The sequence below is a fragment of the Neurospora crassa genome, linkage group VI, assembly GCF_000182925.2.
Source record: "Neurospora crassa OR74A linkage group VI, whole genome shotgun sequence".
NCBI classification, from domain to species: Eukaryota; Fungi; Ascomycota; class Sordariomycetes; order Sordariales; family Sordariaceae; genus Neurospora; species Neurospora crassa.
The window spans coordinates 952242-969033 of NC_026506.1; the positions used below are offsets into that span (position 1 = coordinate 952242).

At 53.1% G+C, this 16792-nt stretch overlaps 3 protein-coding genes across 3 annotated transcripts; all 3 read left to right on the forward strand.

The window, feature by feature from the left end:
* Window positions 1–402: 402 nt before the first annotated feature.
* Window positions 403–1419, forward strand: NCU04825 (hypothetical protein; the record flags this gene model as incomplete). The annotated part of the gene is made up of 1 exon (XM_955291.2): window positions 403–1419. One exon carries the CDS (start codon window positions 403–405, stop codon window positions 1417–1419), a length of 1017 nt encoding a protein of 338 aa, XP_960384.2.
* Window positions 1420–3502: 2083 nt separating this feature from the next.
* On the forward strand, window positions 3503–9099 carry NCU04826 (hypothetical protein). The gene is made up of 4 exons (XM_955292.2): window positions 3503–3786; window positions 4041–8174; window positions 8240–8341; window positions 8523–9099. Exons 2-4 carry the CDS (start codon window positions 4113–4115, stop codon window positions 8625–8627), a joined length of 4269 nt encoding a protein of 1422 aa, XP_960385.1. The 5' UTR covers window positions 3503–3786; window positions 4041–4112; the 3' UTR covers window positions 8628–9099.
* A 393-nt stretch (window positions 9100–9492) lies between these two features.
* NCU04827 (hypothetical protein) lies at window positions 9493–14988 on the forward strand. Its single transcript, XM_955293.3, has 3 exons — window positions 9493–11750; window positions 11802–12391; window positions 12445–14988. Exons 1-3 carry the CDS (start codon window positions 10261–10263, stop codon window positions 14424–14426), a joined length of 4062 nt encoding a protein of 1353 aa, XP_960386.3. The 5' UTR covers window positions 9493–10260; the 3' UTR covers window positions 14427–14988.
* Window positions 14989–16792: the final 1804 nt, after the last annotated feature.

The window sequence follows — 16792 nt, forward strand, 5'->3', positions numbered from 1 at the left end:
GACCCGAAATCCTGGCACCAACTGTCTCATTGTTACGCCCCATTGGCCGTTTGACTTGTGTCTTGTTGTTGAGATTATAGAATACGCTCTCTCGATGCCGGGAATTGTGTATGTGGAAGTGTCGGAGATTATTTGTAGAGGTAGGAAACGGGCAGTCACTTCACAAACTCTACAATTCCAACAGTATTGGACGTAACGGAACCAACAAGCACGGCCCCGTGATAGTAGTTACCGACAGGCACGAATAACGGTAAAATACATCTACGCTCTTCAAAATTTCAACACCGTGGTAAGATACCTCGACACCGCAAGCAACACCAGGCGACCAAAATACCTAAAAACAAAACGACAACGTCTTTTTTTCGGGGAGAGAGCGAACAGGCCTCATCACGGCATTGAAAAATGGCACCAAAAGAACCCAAACAAAAATCCATTATCAAGAAATCCCACCCGGGCGGAAAACCAAAGGGACCAAAACCCCCAAAGCCCCAACCGCGCAAACCACCACCACCACCATCAACAGCAACATCCCACATCATCCAGACACCAAAACTACAACAACCGCCCCTCCCAACAACCTCCCCCTGCGGCAACCTCCCCCTAAACTGGCCTTCCAACCTCCCCTACCTCACCGCCCCTCTCTTCTCTCCCCTTCTCACCCCCTCCCACTACTCAGCCCTTCGTACTCGTCCACCAGCAGATTCCATCGAGCCGCTCGACGAGTTACCAGCCAATTATGCGGCAGGACCATGCAAAAAGGCAGTCATCTTGCCCATCACAGACAAGAGACATCCAGCCTGTGGCCAAGCAGGTCTGTTTGCCGCGAGGGACTTGAAGCCGGGAGAGTTGGTGGTGAGGTACTTGGGGGAGATTCATCCGGGAGGGGAGGAGTGGGGTGGGAGGTTGGTTTTTCCTTCTAGCGAAGAAGAGAAGGAGGGGGAGGAGAAGGAGAAGGAGGAGGGTGATGAGGATGGAAAAACAGATAAAGTGAAACAACTGGTGGAGGAAGAGAAAGAAGAAGAAGAACAGGTCCAGTACAACTACAAACAATCCGACTACGACCTCTGGCTCGACCACGCCCTCGACCTCGCCATCGACGCCGCGCGGTGCGGCAACGAAGCCCGTTTTGTCAATGACTACCGCGGCGTTCCCAGCCCTGCCTTTCCACCGGGATATAAACCCCAAAGCAAAAAAGAAGAACTTTTCATGAAGCGGCCCAATGCCGAGTTCAAGGTGGTCTGGGATCCGCTAAGGCAAGAAAGGACTATGGCGGTCTATGTCCTGCCGGCGGGAAAGAAGGCTGTGGGAAGGGCGAGGGAGGTAGGGGTTGCCAGGGGGGAGGAGGTGGTGGTTAGTTATGGGAAGGGGTTCTGGGAGGGGAGGAGGAAGGCGGAGGAGGAGGGGGGGTATGAGGGTTAGATGTGTGTGTTGGGGGAAATAGAGCTTGCAGTGAGAAAAGAAAATTCGAGTGAAACAAAAGATGGAGAGACGAGAAATATGCCATGGACACCGATGACCGTTTTGCTTGCTCTGTCAACTCGGCTTCCAAGGTCTATGGTAGCATGTCGGGATGCTATCATCGTCGCCGGTGGTCCAGACATGTGTAACCCTAACCCTTTCACCTCAAGACGTAGTGTACCTCTACTTGTAAGAAAGGGGTTGTTCAGTCCCGTTCGTCGTCTTGGATGTCTGATCTGCCCCAGGGGCAGGCTCGGCAAGCTCCCAAGTGATCTACAACTGTGTAACGCAATCTGTCGGTAGGCTCGGGAGACAGATCTGTTTCTGATCCTAAGGCTGGTTTCGCTTCGGTTTGTTGTACTAGAACGTTTTTCGGGATATGTCTTTTCGCATCTTGGTCAAGTTGCAGAGGAAAGTCTAGAATATGGAGAGGGTCGCTATGCTGTGGTTTTGGTTCGTGCAGAACGAAACTAGTCTACCCATCAGCTGACAACTGGTATTTGTATGGCTCTATATCTCCATCACATTCGAGGTGTGGGCCTCTTGTTAATACATCAAATTCAAACTTCTTGCCATCTGCAAGTTTTACGAACACAATCAAAACGTCGAGCCCCTTTTATGAAGTGATATGAGGCCAAGGTTACATCCAATAGTTGGGTCCGATTGGTGCACGCTGCGGAGCGGCGTTTTATGGAAACGGGGACAGAAAGGAACCACTGAGGTCCGGGCCGGTGGACTTGGGTGGAGTGAGGCCATCCAACACTGAGTTGTTCCTGCGTAGAGGCTCACCGCCAGCTGGACGACAGCTGTTGTTGTGACGTGAGTTATTTGACGGATGGGAATACGTAAAACGTTCAGAGAAAAGTACAGATAACATGGAGCAGGATTTGTGTTTTGTGTTCACGAGGGCTTCGATTTCCCCGCCGTCGACTCCAATGCGGGGAGCTCAAGGTCGGAGTCCAAGCCCATGGAGGAAACTTGGATCATGTCTGTTGCCGTGTGATGCAAGATGGATGGGTCACAAGTTGAACTGGGCTATCGCGGGTCGAGATCAAGAGCGATGGTGTACTTTTCTGGGTCAGCAGGTCTACAGTACCTCTAAATGGTTCGACTGACCTCGGCTGCAACTATGTACAAGTCTAGGTATGGTCTAGACAGCACGGTCCCGTGGGCGATATGATGACCCGGAGAATTTGAGTGAACAGTTGAGTGACCATGGCTGCCTGTCCTCGCCTTTACGTCCGACAGCTGTATATGGCAAGACGGACGGGGTCCAGGTGGGATGTCCGCAACGCATTGGTAAAGTCCAAGGATAGGGGATATAGTCATCCTTGAGGATGATCAATCAGAGTCGGGATGCTTGTGGCCAAGATGTCTTGCCGGTCGAAAACGGTCGGTGGGCCGTTGTCGCGCACCCTCAAACATGGGAATCCAGAACAAACCAGGGAGAACACCAGGCTTCACCATGCAAGACAGAGCTGATAAAGACCGACTGGACCTCCTTTTCTAAAGCCTGTGATCATGGACGGCTGGCCAGAAGATGGAGGGTAGGATGGTTCTAAGCGACCTGCCTATCATTCTGTACGTATCGAATTAGAGCCGATTGGGAGGTCGAGAGCGATTTAATGCAAGGCGGTGATGGTGGCCGTGATACGATGCCCTGGATGGTGCATTGGCCGTTGTAGCCAGTACCATAGTGTACAATCATGCCGGCAGAGAGGGTGTTCATGCGGTGTGGTGCACAAGGCGACTGACTGACTGCATGAAGATTGAGACTGGAGTCATGGAAGGATGTGAAGATGGATCATGAGTGTCAAGTGAACATGTCCAAGGAAAACAGTTGAAACTTGTCTTTTTAATGTGAGACACTGAAGACGATGGGGTTCCCCTGCCCAAAGAAGAGGTGTCCTGCTTCTCCCGAATCATCCACCACGGCCCGCGCTTTGCCAACTTGGGCCATAGCGCGTCGAACCCCCCCCCCCCCCCCAATGAGGGTCCGGTCCCCCAGCAGGGGAGCTCCAGATCCCCCAATTCGCTGGTCTATCACGCATTGCTTCCCGACTTTTTGTCCCCTTTCGGTTTTCCAGCCCCTTTCTTTCCTCTTGTTCTTGTAAACAACTAGACACAACCTCAATTCCTTCGAGAAGCAAAGGTTTTCCTTCTTTTCCCCCCTTTGTACTTCTTCTTGTAATTATTTCTTCCCCTGGGCTGTAGCTTCAGGACCCTTCCATCCGATTTCTTCTGGTTCCCCCTCGAGTCGGTCAAAGCGAGGTCATCATCCCGTCTTTGAATTCCAAGGAGGACGAGAAGAACAGACAAAAAAAAAAGGTAAGCGCCTCTAACCATGTTTCTGCTGCCAGCTGCCAGAAGCTTTCTGGCATTGGCTTTGCGCTTTCGCCCCCCGCGTCCGTGAAGTTGGGACTTGTTTCACCGGTTGTAGTCGTGTACTTGCCGGAAAGAGGGGCGGCGCTTGAGCTTGTTGACCGCAAAGAGCTCCCGTGTGCTTAAATAAACACTGCGGGACTGTCATAAACCTCATGTTGGACAGCAACAAGTTACTGACCTGTTGGAACACCACACAGCACGTCAGGGTATCCCGTTGATCTTACGCACTCGACTTACACCCGACTCCTCCCATCAACAGTTCGCCCAATATGTCGGAAGCCGACAACACCATTGAGGTGGCTGAGCAGGTCGATGCTCCCACTCCCACTCAGTCAGAGCCCGCCCAGTTGGAGGCCGAGCAGCCAGTGAGTGCGCCGTCACCGACGCCGGGCGAGGAGCCATCTACCAACGGCACCGCGGATGCGGATGCGGATGCGGATGAGGATGCCAATGCCAATGCCGATGCCGATGCCGATGCCGAGGCCGAGGCCGATGCGGGCGCGAAGCCGACGGCAGCATCCCCCAAGACCGCAAGCCCCAAGTCCCCTACCACGGCTGCGAAGCGTACCACGACAGGCACAACAGGCACAACAGGCACAACAGCGACCGCCCGTCGCTCAGCAACTGGTACTACCTCCACTGCCACGAAGCCCACCGCCTCTTCTGCCACTCGCACCAGCACCACCACTGGTACCGCGACCAGCAAGACCACTCGTCCGGCCAGCATCTCTAGCGCTCCCAAGCGCCCCACGACCGCTGCCTCCACCACGACGGCTTCTCACCGCACCCGACCATCCTCTTCCGAGATTGACAGCAAGTCCACGACCGCTTCCCGTCGTACATCGGCTGTGCCCAGTAGCACTGGTGCTTCGCCTACTAAGCCATCCGCCAGAGTCTCCAGCACCACCTCGAGCACCACCGCCGCTGCTCGCAAGCCAGCCTCCAGCAGCACCGTGTCCCCCAGGACAAGCACCACTGGTGTATCTAGGACACCAACCACCACCAGCTCTGCTGCCAGCGCCGCTCGCAGCGCTTCCCGCGCATCAGTTACGACACCAACCTCCGATGCCGCAAGAAAGCGTCTTTCTCTAGCTAGCTCGACCGGTCCCACGCCGACAACTGCGAGACACACTTCCCGCCCTTCGTTGGCTTCGAGCGCCGGTGCTGCCGCTGCTGCCGCCGAATCGGCCAAGGAGATCGAGGCGCTCAAGAGCAAGCTGGAAGCTAGCGAGGCCGAAATCGCAGAGCTCAAGTCTCAGATCACCTCATCCCAGGAGAAGATTGAAGAGCTCAGCACAAAGGCCGCCGACTCCACCGCCAATCCCGATCAACAAGAGGCCGCTCAGGACGGCTCTAGCCAAGAGCATATCGATGCCCTCACCGACTTGAAGGCCGAGCATACTGCCGAGATTGAGACCCTCAACAAGCAGATTGCCGAGTTGCAGGAGAAGCTTTCCTCTGCTGAGACTGAGCTTGTCGCTCATAAGAGCCAGCTTTCGGACGCTGCGGGATCCAAGGATGTTGCGGATTCGGAAGTCACCAACCTGAAGGAGTCCTTGGCAACTTTGGAAGCTGAATACCAGGCCAAGCTGGCCGAAGCCGAGGCCAATCTTGGCAAGGCCAAGGAGGAGCACAGTGCTGAGATTGAGGCCCTCAAGGCCACTCTTACTGAGCAGCATGAGCAAGCCTTGATCGAGCTCAAGACCAAGTTTGCTGAGCAGCAACAGGACGGTGATGCTGGAGCGGCCGAGGCCCACGAGAAGGCCATCCAGGAACTCAAGGCTAGCCATGAGGGCACCATTGCTGAGCTTCAGAAGAAGATTGACGACTTGTCCTCCGCGCAGGCTGCCAATGATGCCGACGCCACCAAGCTTGATGCCTTGGAGTCCCAGATTTCTGAGCTCAAGGCTAAACTCGAGGCTGCCGAGCAGAACGCCGAGTCCGCCAAGGCCGAACTCGAATCCAAGCTGGCTTCCTTTGCTTCTCTGGAGGCCAAGGTCGCTGACATGGAGGCTGAACTGTCGGCTGCCAAGGAGGAAGCAACCAAGGCTGCTGCCACTCACGCCGAGCTCCAGAAGCGTATCGACGAGCTTACCGAGGAGACCAAGTCTCAAGAGGCCATTATTGCCAAGCTCAAGGAGGAGACTGCTTCTGCCGAGGAACTCCAGAAGCGCATTGAGCAGCTTACCGAAGAGAACACCACATACGAGGCCACCCTTTCCAAGCTGAAGGAGGAGTCTTCGGCTGCCGAGGACCTTCAGAAGCGCATTCAGGAACTCGAGGCTGAGGCCAAGGACAAGGAGGCCACCATTGCCCAGTTGAAGGACAACACCACCGGTTCAGACGAGCTCCAGAAGCGCATCGATGAGCTTGGTAACGACCTCAAGGACAAAGAGGCTACCATCGCCCAGCTCAAGGAAGAGCTCGCCGCTGCCGAGGAGCTCCAGAAGCGTATCGAAGAGCTCACCGAGGAAGCCAAGACCAAGGAAGCCACCATTGCCAAGCTGCAGGAGGAACACAAGGCCGCCGATGACCACCACCAGCAGCAGCTGCAGCAGGTCAGCAAGGATTACGAGGACGAAATCGAAAGCCTCAAGGGTGATGCTTTCTTCAAGCGCAAGTTCCAGGAGCTCGAAGTCAAGTATGCCGAGCTCACCAAGTCTCACGAGGACGCTACTGAGGAGCACGCCAAGGCTCTTGAGTCCGCCAAGGCTGAGTACGAAGCTGCTGTCAAGGCCTTGGAGACCAAGGAGGCCGAGCATCAACAAGCCTTGGACGCCCTGAGGGCTAGCCTTGCCGAGGAGCTCGAGAGTGCCAAGGCCGCCGCCAGACAGCAAGCTGAAGAAGCCAGCCTCGAGCAGCTTGAGGCCCTCAAGGTCAGCCATGCTAGCCAGATCGATATCCTCAAGGGTGAGAGCGCGGCTGCTCTGGCCAAGGAACTCGAGGCACTGCAGGCCAGCCATGCCGAAGAGCTTGCCGCTGCTCAACAGTCCGTCGATGGCAGCAATGCTTCCCAGCTGGAAGAGATCAAGAAGGAGCTCGAGGCCAAGCACTCCGAGGAAATCCAGAAGTTAATGGCTGATCTTGAGGATGCCAACAAGATCAAGCTCGAGCTCGACGAGTTGAAGAAGAAGCATTCCGAAGAGCTTGAGCAGCTCAAGGCTGAACTTGAGAGTGGCGGTGATCTCAAGAAGCAGCTTGAGGAGCTCGAGGCTAAGCATGTCGAGGAGGTTCAGAAGCTCACGGCGGAACTTGAGAACGGTAGCCATCTCAAGGAGGACCTCGAGGAGCTGAAGGCCATTCACGCCCAAGAGGTGCAGAAGCTGATGACGGAGCTCGAAAACGCACACAGCCTCAAGCAGGATCTTGAGGATGTCAAGGCCAGACATGCAGAGGAGTTGCAGAGGCTGACGAGCGAAGTCGAGGGCTCTGCTAGCCTCAAGAGCGACCTCGAGGCTGTCCAAGCGAAGCTTGCTGAGGCCGAGGCCAAGCTTGCCGCTGCTCACCAGACGGCTGAACAGGCGAGAAGGGAGTTGGAGGACAGCAACGCCGCCGAGTTCGAGAAGATGATTTCGACACACCAAGAAGCCCAGGAGGCTTTGAGGAAGGAGAATGCGGCGAACGTCAAGGCTCAACTTGAGGCCCTCAACGCAGAACACGAGAAGGCCATCGAGAGCCTCAAGGCCAGCCATGAGGCTGCTCTGAGGGAGCAGACTGAGGGTTTGGCCAAGCTCGAAGCCGCCAAGCATGACCTTGAGATGGCTCTGGCCTCTCTCAAGATTGAGCACGACAAGGCCCAAGAGGAGTTGGACAATGTCAGCCAGCAGTTGGCGATGGAGAAGATGGACAAGTTCACTGCTCAGGCGGAGTTGGATGCCGTCAAGAACGCCAGGCCAGATACCAGGGAGCTCGACCACCTCAGGCACGAGCTTGCGGCGATCAAGGCTGCCCATGAGCAGGAACTCCAGGAGCAGAAGCATGCCCTCAAGGCGGCCTTCGAGCAAGATCTCGCTGCCCAGCGGACGTCCTTTGAGAGCGAGCTCACCATTACCAGTGAAACGGCGAAGAAGCACGCTGCTGAGCTGGCCAGTGCCAAGGAGGAGGTCGCCATTCTTCACAAGGAGTTCCAGGCCTTCAAGCTCGAGGCTGAGGCTAAGCAGAAGACTTTCGAGGCTGACTACAAGGACATGCATGACAGCCTGACGCAGCTGGTGGAGGAGGAGCAGAACCAGAAGGCGGCTTACGCCCGCAAGCTAGCCGAGGAGGACAAGATGATTGTCGAGCTCAAGGCGCAGCTCAAGGTGAAGGAGGCTGAGCTCGCAGAGGCCAAGGTAAGTTCCTCTCGGATTCAGGCATGTTACGGATAGGGAGGCAGAATCTAACCATGTTGCTGCAGAGCCACTTTTCCAACGGATCGGACAACTACGGACTCAATGGCCACATGGCCGCGGCGGAAGGTGAGCTTGAGCCTGACAACTCATCCTCAGCATTAGCTTCGGTGCGACAAGCCCCTGTTTGATTTTTCTTTCTTTTTTTTTTGCTTTGACTCCTTTTGTTGTTGCCCTTTTGCCCTTCCTTCTAACAACCTAATACCCTTACCCCAGACCCAGAGCAGCCAGAAATTCATCTTTCTAGAACACTTTCGAAACATGTTCTAACATGATTGGCGATGGACACAGATCAATAAGGCCCAGAAGATGGTCAGCCAGCTGGCGGAGTTCACGGAGGACCTGGGCAACCAGAACTCGCAGATGCTCCAGTCGATTACGGATATCAAGGCTTGACTATCCATGATCCGCTTCGCGTCTTGATTGTAGACGCTCCTTGAGTGCTTTTGTTGAGGCGTGTGAGTGGGATCGGGAAAACAAAAACATATGGGTTGGGTTATATACACACACAACGATATCGCGACGGCATGTAATGTGTTTGATGATCATTTCATGCTGATGGAATATGGAAAGAAAAAAAAAGGTCGGGGCCGCCTCCGGGGTTTTCTCCTTTTTTTTTTCTTCTTCGTTTTGGTAAGAAGGAGGCTGGCCGACACTTATGGGCTCTTTATTATCTGGTTCATTTATCAATGACTCCTAATTCTGTTTATTGCAGAGCCATATGTCGGAAGGGGTGTTTCGAGGGGCACCGTGTCATGGCATTGGCTTTTTAATCAAGCGAGCTTGGGTCTGAGTTCTCTATTTTTCTGCGGATGTGTATACTACATAGCAATGATTATATGTATGGGCAATTGGTGACTGACTGGAGGAAGATGTTGTACCGAGGGACGTGACGTGATGTGATTGATGGGGAAGTGCTTCTGTCTCACCGTGTCACCGTTCGTTCCCGTCCCTTCACCGAGGAGGCACGAAAGAGGCGGCGGGCGGGGAGGGGTGCATTACCAGGTATGGTAGGTGTAGAGGGCGTGCTTGTAACCGGGCTGAAGACAGACGCAGTGAAACCACAATGGAGCGTCTGATAAGCTGATAAGGAAAAAAAAAAGTTTCAAAATTTTTCTCCATGTTGTGCTTGTCTCGGCCAATGGGATTTGGTGGCAGGAGTAGGCGAGCCAAGTGCCTCTCTCCTCACGGCCAACGGTCAAAACTCCAGCCGCAGCCCGTTGTTCCCTCCTTCGGAGCAGTCAGTTCTTCCGCTGCGAGAACAAGTTATTCCCATCCGAGACTTGGGATAGTTTCAATTGAGGAAACATCCTCCAGGTACGTCCACGAGACGAGACACATATGCCTTCATTTTCCATCTCCCAATTCCCTTGCCACTCACTCCATCCATCTTATCTTTTATACATTCAATCGATGCTTCCCTCCCTCCACTTTACTCACTCCTTCACACACACCTCACCTTGGGTCATCATGGCATTGGCTGCGCTTCCTTGCTTTGCACTTGGATCGCTTCACATTTTGAAATTTGCATTTTTTCCGAAATACCGCGTCAATCTTTCAATCGTTTCTTGTACCAAAACATTCAAAGACTGCAACATCGTCATCTGATGTCATTGCAATTTGTTTGTTGACTATTCACTCTTCCATTCTGTTGCGATTTCATTTTCATTGCACAATTGCTGCCGGTGCTCGGTGGTTGCCCTAGATGGATGTCAACTACTGTACCACTGCAATTTCATGCCACTGCCGGCCACCACCACCTCGATTTGCCCATGTCCATGTCGATAGAAAACCCTCAATTGATCTTTCCATTCACTCGTTGTGGACTTGCGCACTACCATTTCATTCCTCTTGCAATCATACATGGTTCCCGTTCCAATGCTGATACTGATGGTAAACCAAAGTGACTATTAGCCACAGTCAAGCTGTGTCATTGCTGTTGTCCTTCATTGCGACCAGCGGCAACCTCATCACTTCAGATACAGCATAGGTCTACAAGACCATACATGATAGACACGACGGAGTCGCCATGGATGAAAAGAAGCCTGCCCCAGGAGCCGACGAGGTCATGACCGGCATCTCCCACCCCTACCCTTCCCCCACCGTCGAGACCACCGATGCTCAGTTCTACCACATCTCGGCCCAGAGGGACGGCGAGTTGGAGCACCAGGCCGTCCAATCTGACGGAGCAGATCAACCAGACGGCCTTCCCACTGTCACCGACCATCACGAAAACCACAACCTTCATGAACTCCAAGAGCTACAAGACCCTGTCTCGCCAAATCAGCACTCGCGACCGGCACCTTCGCTAAGTAACGAAGATTTGCAGCTTGCTGCCCAGTTGACCCAAGATCTTGCCCCTGTCATAGCTGCCGCCGCTGCTTCCCATAGCCAGGCCCAGGAAGAGCAGTTACAGGTCCCGGTTCAGGTTGGTGTGCCTGTCCAGACCGAGGATGTGGACATGCAGAATGACGCCGGTGACCCAGACCTCCAGGAACAACTCCAGGTCCAGTTGCAGAACCACAATCATGAGCTTCAGAGCGTGATGCAGTCCCATGCCGAACAGCAGCAGCAGCAGCAGCAACAACAGCAACAGGAACAACAGCAGCAGGACCAAAATAGTCAACAGCAGGAGCAGCAAGAGCAGCAGCAGCAGCAACAATCACCTCAACAGCAGCAGGCATCTCAATCGTCACAACAGCAGCCTCAGCAACAGCAACAGCAACCCCAGGTCCCAGTACAGCCTCATCCTCACTATGTCCAGCAGCTATCACAGATGCAGCAGACACCTGGACCTACGACGGCCCATCTGTCTACTCACATACCCATTGACCATCTCGCAGGCACTCACCCTCAGTATGGCGCTGCTGTTCAGGATAGCACTCCTCCCCGGAAGCGTAGCAAGGTGTCCAGGGCTTGCGATGAGTGTCGTCGCAAGAAGATCAAATGCGACGCCCAATCCGAAGTGTCCGATCAGCCCTGCTCAAATTGTCGCCGGTCATCTGCCCCATGTCTCTTCAGCCGCGTTCCCCAGAAGCGTGGTCCCAGTAAGGGATACATCAAGGAACTGGCCGACCGCATCAACACGATCGAGGGTAAACTGACCGGTGCTGCCGTGCCTGATCCACTGGAAAGAAGGAGGACGACGCCTGCCGAGGCATTTGGGTCCCCTATCCCTGGTGATGACGGCAGGAAGAGGCCGTACTCGAGCATCTCGAGCGAGACCTTTACTCCCCCAGCAGCTCACGAGCGGCTGGCGGGCTGGGGCTCGGAGGCTAATCGGGCGCCAGAGCATCGGCCGATTCGTCCCTATCATCCGACTTATCCCCAGATCCATTCGGTAAATGATCTTGTGCCGAAGCCGCCGGCCATGTCGCAGAGTCCCGATGTGAATGGAGGGCAAGTGCAGGTCTCTGAGGCTGCCGCTGATGTGGCGTCGCAGGATGGGTTGGCTAGCAATGGCTTGTCTCAAGAGCCGCTGGAACAGGCGAGGGAGATCTCTGATGTTGCTTTTGAGTGGTGAGTAATAATTGGGCAAATGGGAATGAGAGACCGCTAACTGTGTCCCAGCTACCTAAACTCCGTACACCGGATTTTCCCAATCCTAGCCAGCAGGAAAGACCGCGTCCATTCCATGCTCTCACAATGCCCTCCAGTCCTCCAAGAGGCCTTTTATCACGCTCTCTTCGCCATGCTCAACCCCATGCTCCCCGAGTCAGCCGCCCGCGAGAACTGCAACTCCTTGACCTCTCATGGCCTTCTTAACGAGTGGGATTCCCAGCCTCGCACAGTTTCGTCACCAGTTGCCGACCTTGTGTGCCTACAGACGCTCATCATGCTCATCATCGAAGCGGACTATGGCGGCATCAGCGCTGTTAAAGGCCAGCGGGGTGGTCCCAAGAAGCTTTCCCTGCTGGGCGAGGCGGTTGGCTTGGGTTACATAATGAAGTTGCACCTTGCGCCTCCTCCCGACGTCAATCCGAACATGGACCTAGATCTTGATTCGGAGAAGAATATCGCGCTGAGAGCGTGGTGGACGCTGGTTGCCTTGGACCGCTGGAATGCGGTGGGTACGGCGGCGCCGAGCATGATCAGCTCGGATGTTGTGGTTACGCCGGGACTAAGGAACATTATGGGTGATGTGGTTTACAACTACACCAGTAAGTTTGGCCGGTTAATATGGTAAAACTTTGATCGCTGACAGTGGTCGCAGAAATATCGTTCTTGTTGACACAGTTCATCCCCTTGTTCCTTACCCTGTCCGCGCCAATGCCCTCGGACTTTGCAGCGTTGACGACCAAGAAGCCATTGGTTGCATCCCTCCTGAATGCGCTGATGGAAAGCTTCCGCTGGCAGTTTCCCGCTGATCTCATCACCTCCCCGTCTTCTGACCCAACCTTACTACTGGCCTACTGGCACATACGTCTGCTAGCGGACCTGTGCTCAGGAGGAGCCAAGGCAGACTTTGCCCTCCAAGACTGCGCCAACATCGTCGGCATCCTTACCGGTAACACAGAGCTGTTGACCCCGCTCAATCACCACTTCGTCAGTTTGGTATCCCTAGCGCTACTAGAACTCGAAAAGCTGGAGAGGACCAAAGACGATGCGGGCCGCTTGCTGAAAGACCTATTAGATTTTAGAGTAGCAGCCAGTCCGTGGACCAGCGTGGTGCGGGACAAGATCATGAGCGTCAGCTTGATAAACAAGGAACGGAGCTCAACAGCCGTCGTCAACGGCAACCACAACAATACTGGTACTTCGAATCAGTCGCAAGTCCAGAGTCATCTTCAGGCCGTTCTCCAAAGCCAAAGTCTAAGCCAGCCACTACAGCAGCTGGCGGACTTGGCTACCGTGGCCGCTGGGGTGGAACAGAGCGTGAATGACGCGAATACGGAAAACATGGTTTCTTCGGCTGCTGCTGTGGCTGCTGCAGCTGCGGCGGTTGCTGCGGCTGCTGCGGCGCATCATCAGCAACAGAACGTGGCGCTGTCTTCTGTTACTAATCCTGCTCCACAGGTTATTCCTACTTCTCTTGATCCGGAAGGGAATGCTGGCCAGGCCCGCGGAGAAGCCAGTGCGGATCAAGACGTTGACATGGATATGGAGGGAGCTGCTACTGATAGCAACGAGGAACGCCATACTAATGGCGCAGAGCACACTGAGCCTGAGCAGCAGCAACACTTCAAGACGGAGTACAGGTCGGATGAGGAGCACGAGTTCAAGACTGAACCTCAGCCTGAGACCCGACCAGATGACCATCACCAGTCCAGGCAACCACAGCAGCAAGCTGAGCAAGAGCCACAGAATGTGTTGTCAGCAAGCCCAGTTGATGAAAACAGCATTACTGGTCCGGGGCAGACGGACACTGCATCCACCCAGGAAGCAGCACCGGAAGTACCTGCTCGGGAAGTACTCTCTTCAGGCACTACTGACTCTCAAAACGCCAACAAAGACGACATCACACCCAACGGTACCTCCGCCAGCCAAGCCAGCCTCACCGCATCCCTCGCTCTCTCCCTCGGTTCCGGCTTCGGGTCCCTAGGCCTCAACACCGCCGAGATCTACGAGCACTACCAGCGCCAGCAGCAAGAATTGCAATTACAAAAGCAAGCCCAACAAGCTGTTCAACAAGCGACCCAACAATCAGGATCTCAATCCCAGGTACAACCCCAAGCCGCCCAGCAGAACCCATCACAGGAACAGCAACAGCAGCAGCAGCAGCAACAACACCCATACCATCAGCGGTTTGAACCAAAAGAGGCCACTTCTCAACATCACCCTCAGCAGCCTCAACAACAGGTACAGCAAATCCAAGCCCAGCTTCAACCCCAGCCCCAACCTCAACCAGCGCAACCGCCCTCCTCTTCTTTGCCCCTATCGCAAGCCCAAGCTCAAGCTCAGCTGCAACAGGTGGTGGCGAAGCAGCAGCAATTGGTCCTCCAAACCCTTCAGCAGCACCAACAGCAGTCGCAGCAGCAGCAACAACAACAAAAACTGTTTAGCAGGCCGTACGAGCCGGAGGTGTTCTTGAAGGCTGGGTATCTAACTTGTTTTGGGGATGACCCTGTGGGGTCAGACGGTACCAGCAATGGAAACGGGTCTGGCAGTGGGAGTGGGAGTGGGAATGGGAATGGATCGGGGGCTACGAGCGGGAATGGGAATGTGACGGGGAATGGAAATGGGACTTCGAAGTAGTATTTTGAAAGTCCGACAACGGATTTGACGACGGAAGTTGTGGATGTGGATGTGGATGTGGAAATGGCGCACGATCTAAGCTTCGTGCCTATGAATCACGAAGGTCAGGACATTGCAGCTGCAGGTTCTGAGTATGGTACTGGTCCCTCCTGGGTGTCATCATTATCAAGGGACTAGGGCCGACGGTGGTGGTGGTGCGAATGGCTTGTGGTCGGACTGGTGTCGGTTGCTTGAGTACGAACAAAATCCTGAGCCTGAGCGTCCGTTTAGACATTAACGAGGCGTCTGCCTGATCTGAATACCATTAATCATTGATCATTTGTTTGCCTTGAGCGGCCACGAGGACCTTACCTGATACTACACTGTTATACCGTACTAAAGCCGATCAGTGGTGATACGTATTGCCAGGAGGGACTTGCATGGTAGGTATAAGAAGGGATCACGAACTTAGTGAATGGGAGAGGAAATCTTGACCGCGCATAAAGGGGGAAGAACCCGGTGGAAGAGATGGTTTGACATTTAGTACCTTAGTTACAGTGACAGTGGTGGTGAGGGTGTAAAACAAAGTCAATTACTTAAAGTCTCAAGAGTAAAGACCTGGAAAGAAGAACGACATCGAATCGAGACCAAGATTTTTCACGGAGATGGCCAAAGGTTAATAGCGATGCGGGAGTCGAACTCTTTTTTTTTTCTTTTTTTTTCTTTCTTTTTTTTTTCTTTTTTTTTTCTTTTTTTTTCCCCGGTTCGAGTGAGTGACACCCTCCGTAGTGTGAGTGAATGTTTGGTTCTGTATGTTGTTTCACTACCACCTGTGTTATTACACCTTTATATCTTATTCTTCTCCTCTCTTCAGTTTTCTTATCTAAATATGATCTGTTTGCTTGGGGCGGTCACTTCATCTCCTGACATCATCTGATGTGGCTCAACTTTCTGTCCCGGCTTGTCACCTTCTTTTCTTTTCTCTCGAGCAAACATTCACTTGGGCTTTTTCTCGGATGGACCTTTCTGTTTGTCTGTCTGTCTGTCTGTAACCGTTCTCCACGACGTACGTACGGACGTACAACCCGAACCACAACGCTGCGGCTGAAGGAAGGCTTCGAGGGCTTAAGGCTGAAACAAGTGACCGACTCGTTCCTGAATTGGGATTATTCAATTCAAATTCAAATTATGTGTCTATCTCAATTCCCATCACACCCTTTGCTCAGCTATCAGCGTCATAGAGTGCTAATTAGATGAGACATATATGCCTAGAAACTTGGGTTATATGTGGAGTGAAAAAAAAAAAAAAAAAAAAAAAAAAACGTAGAAGAGGACTAGGGGGATTGTTGGAGACTTCCATCCAGTGTTTGTGTGAAGTGGAAGTCACAAGTCATTTACTACAAACTTATTAGGTGTTTGAGGTATGTATATAGCTACCTAAAAGGGTGCATGAACCAGAAGGAAGTAGAAGATGCAAAACAATGAAAAGAAGCAAAGTAAACCGAAGGGAAACGAAGAAAAATAATCAAAGGGGAGTAGGTACTAGTTGAGAGGGAAAGGCCAGGCAGGGTATCAATAGGAACATAAGAGGTAAACAGTAGTCGGTTTGGATGATTATCTACGACGAGTGCGTGTTGATGTCTCCAAAGGATGAATAGAAATTTGTCTGGCTGTGGTTAAGCTCTTTGTTCGCAGTCCCTATGTAGGTAGATGGCGGAGTTGGATATCTATATTGACTGGTTCATGTCTTATTGTCTTTGTCGCTTCATTGCTTCATTATAGCAACGTTGTTCAGTAGTTCGTTTTCTTTATATAGTCTAGATCATGATACCCATTATATACTCCTCCCTTCTGATAACTCGAAAGAACCACAGTGACCAAGCGAAACTTCCATTGGATGTCTCGTAAAATCTGATGTACTGAGATGGCACATGCCAAAGTACCGTCTGCTCCTCGGTCGTTTCATCTTATCTAGACTATCATCTCATGTGAGGAGCACTGTTCGTTCCATCCGATGTAGACCAGCGGGCAGAGCAACTGATGGGTTGTGACAGCCCTGAGTAGACCTAGAGGGTGGCTTCTCAGATCTTCGATCAAGTCATGCTGATGAGTTTCTGACAAGTAGACTATAAGCCGATGAAGTTCCAATCATGTTATCTGCTCAACAAAACCCCATGCCACAACTATAGCCTGCCATATCTTGGGACAGGTCGTTGATATTTGCACCTACAATATCCTGACAACACCATGATCAGCCTGGTGGTACATACCTCACTTCCAGATGAGTGTTTCACAGTTCTCTACGTGGTAGCTCATCTGCATGACCTCCATCAGGCTCTTAGTTCTTGATGCTTATAGCTCACTCTCTGGTCACTTCCGGGTTCTGG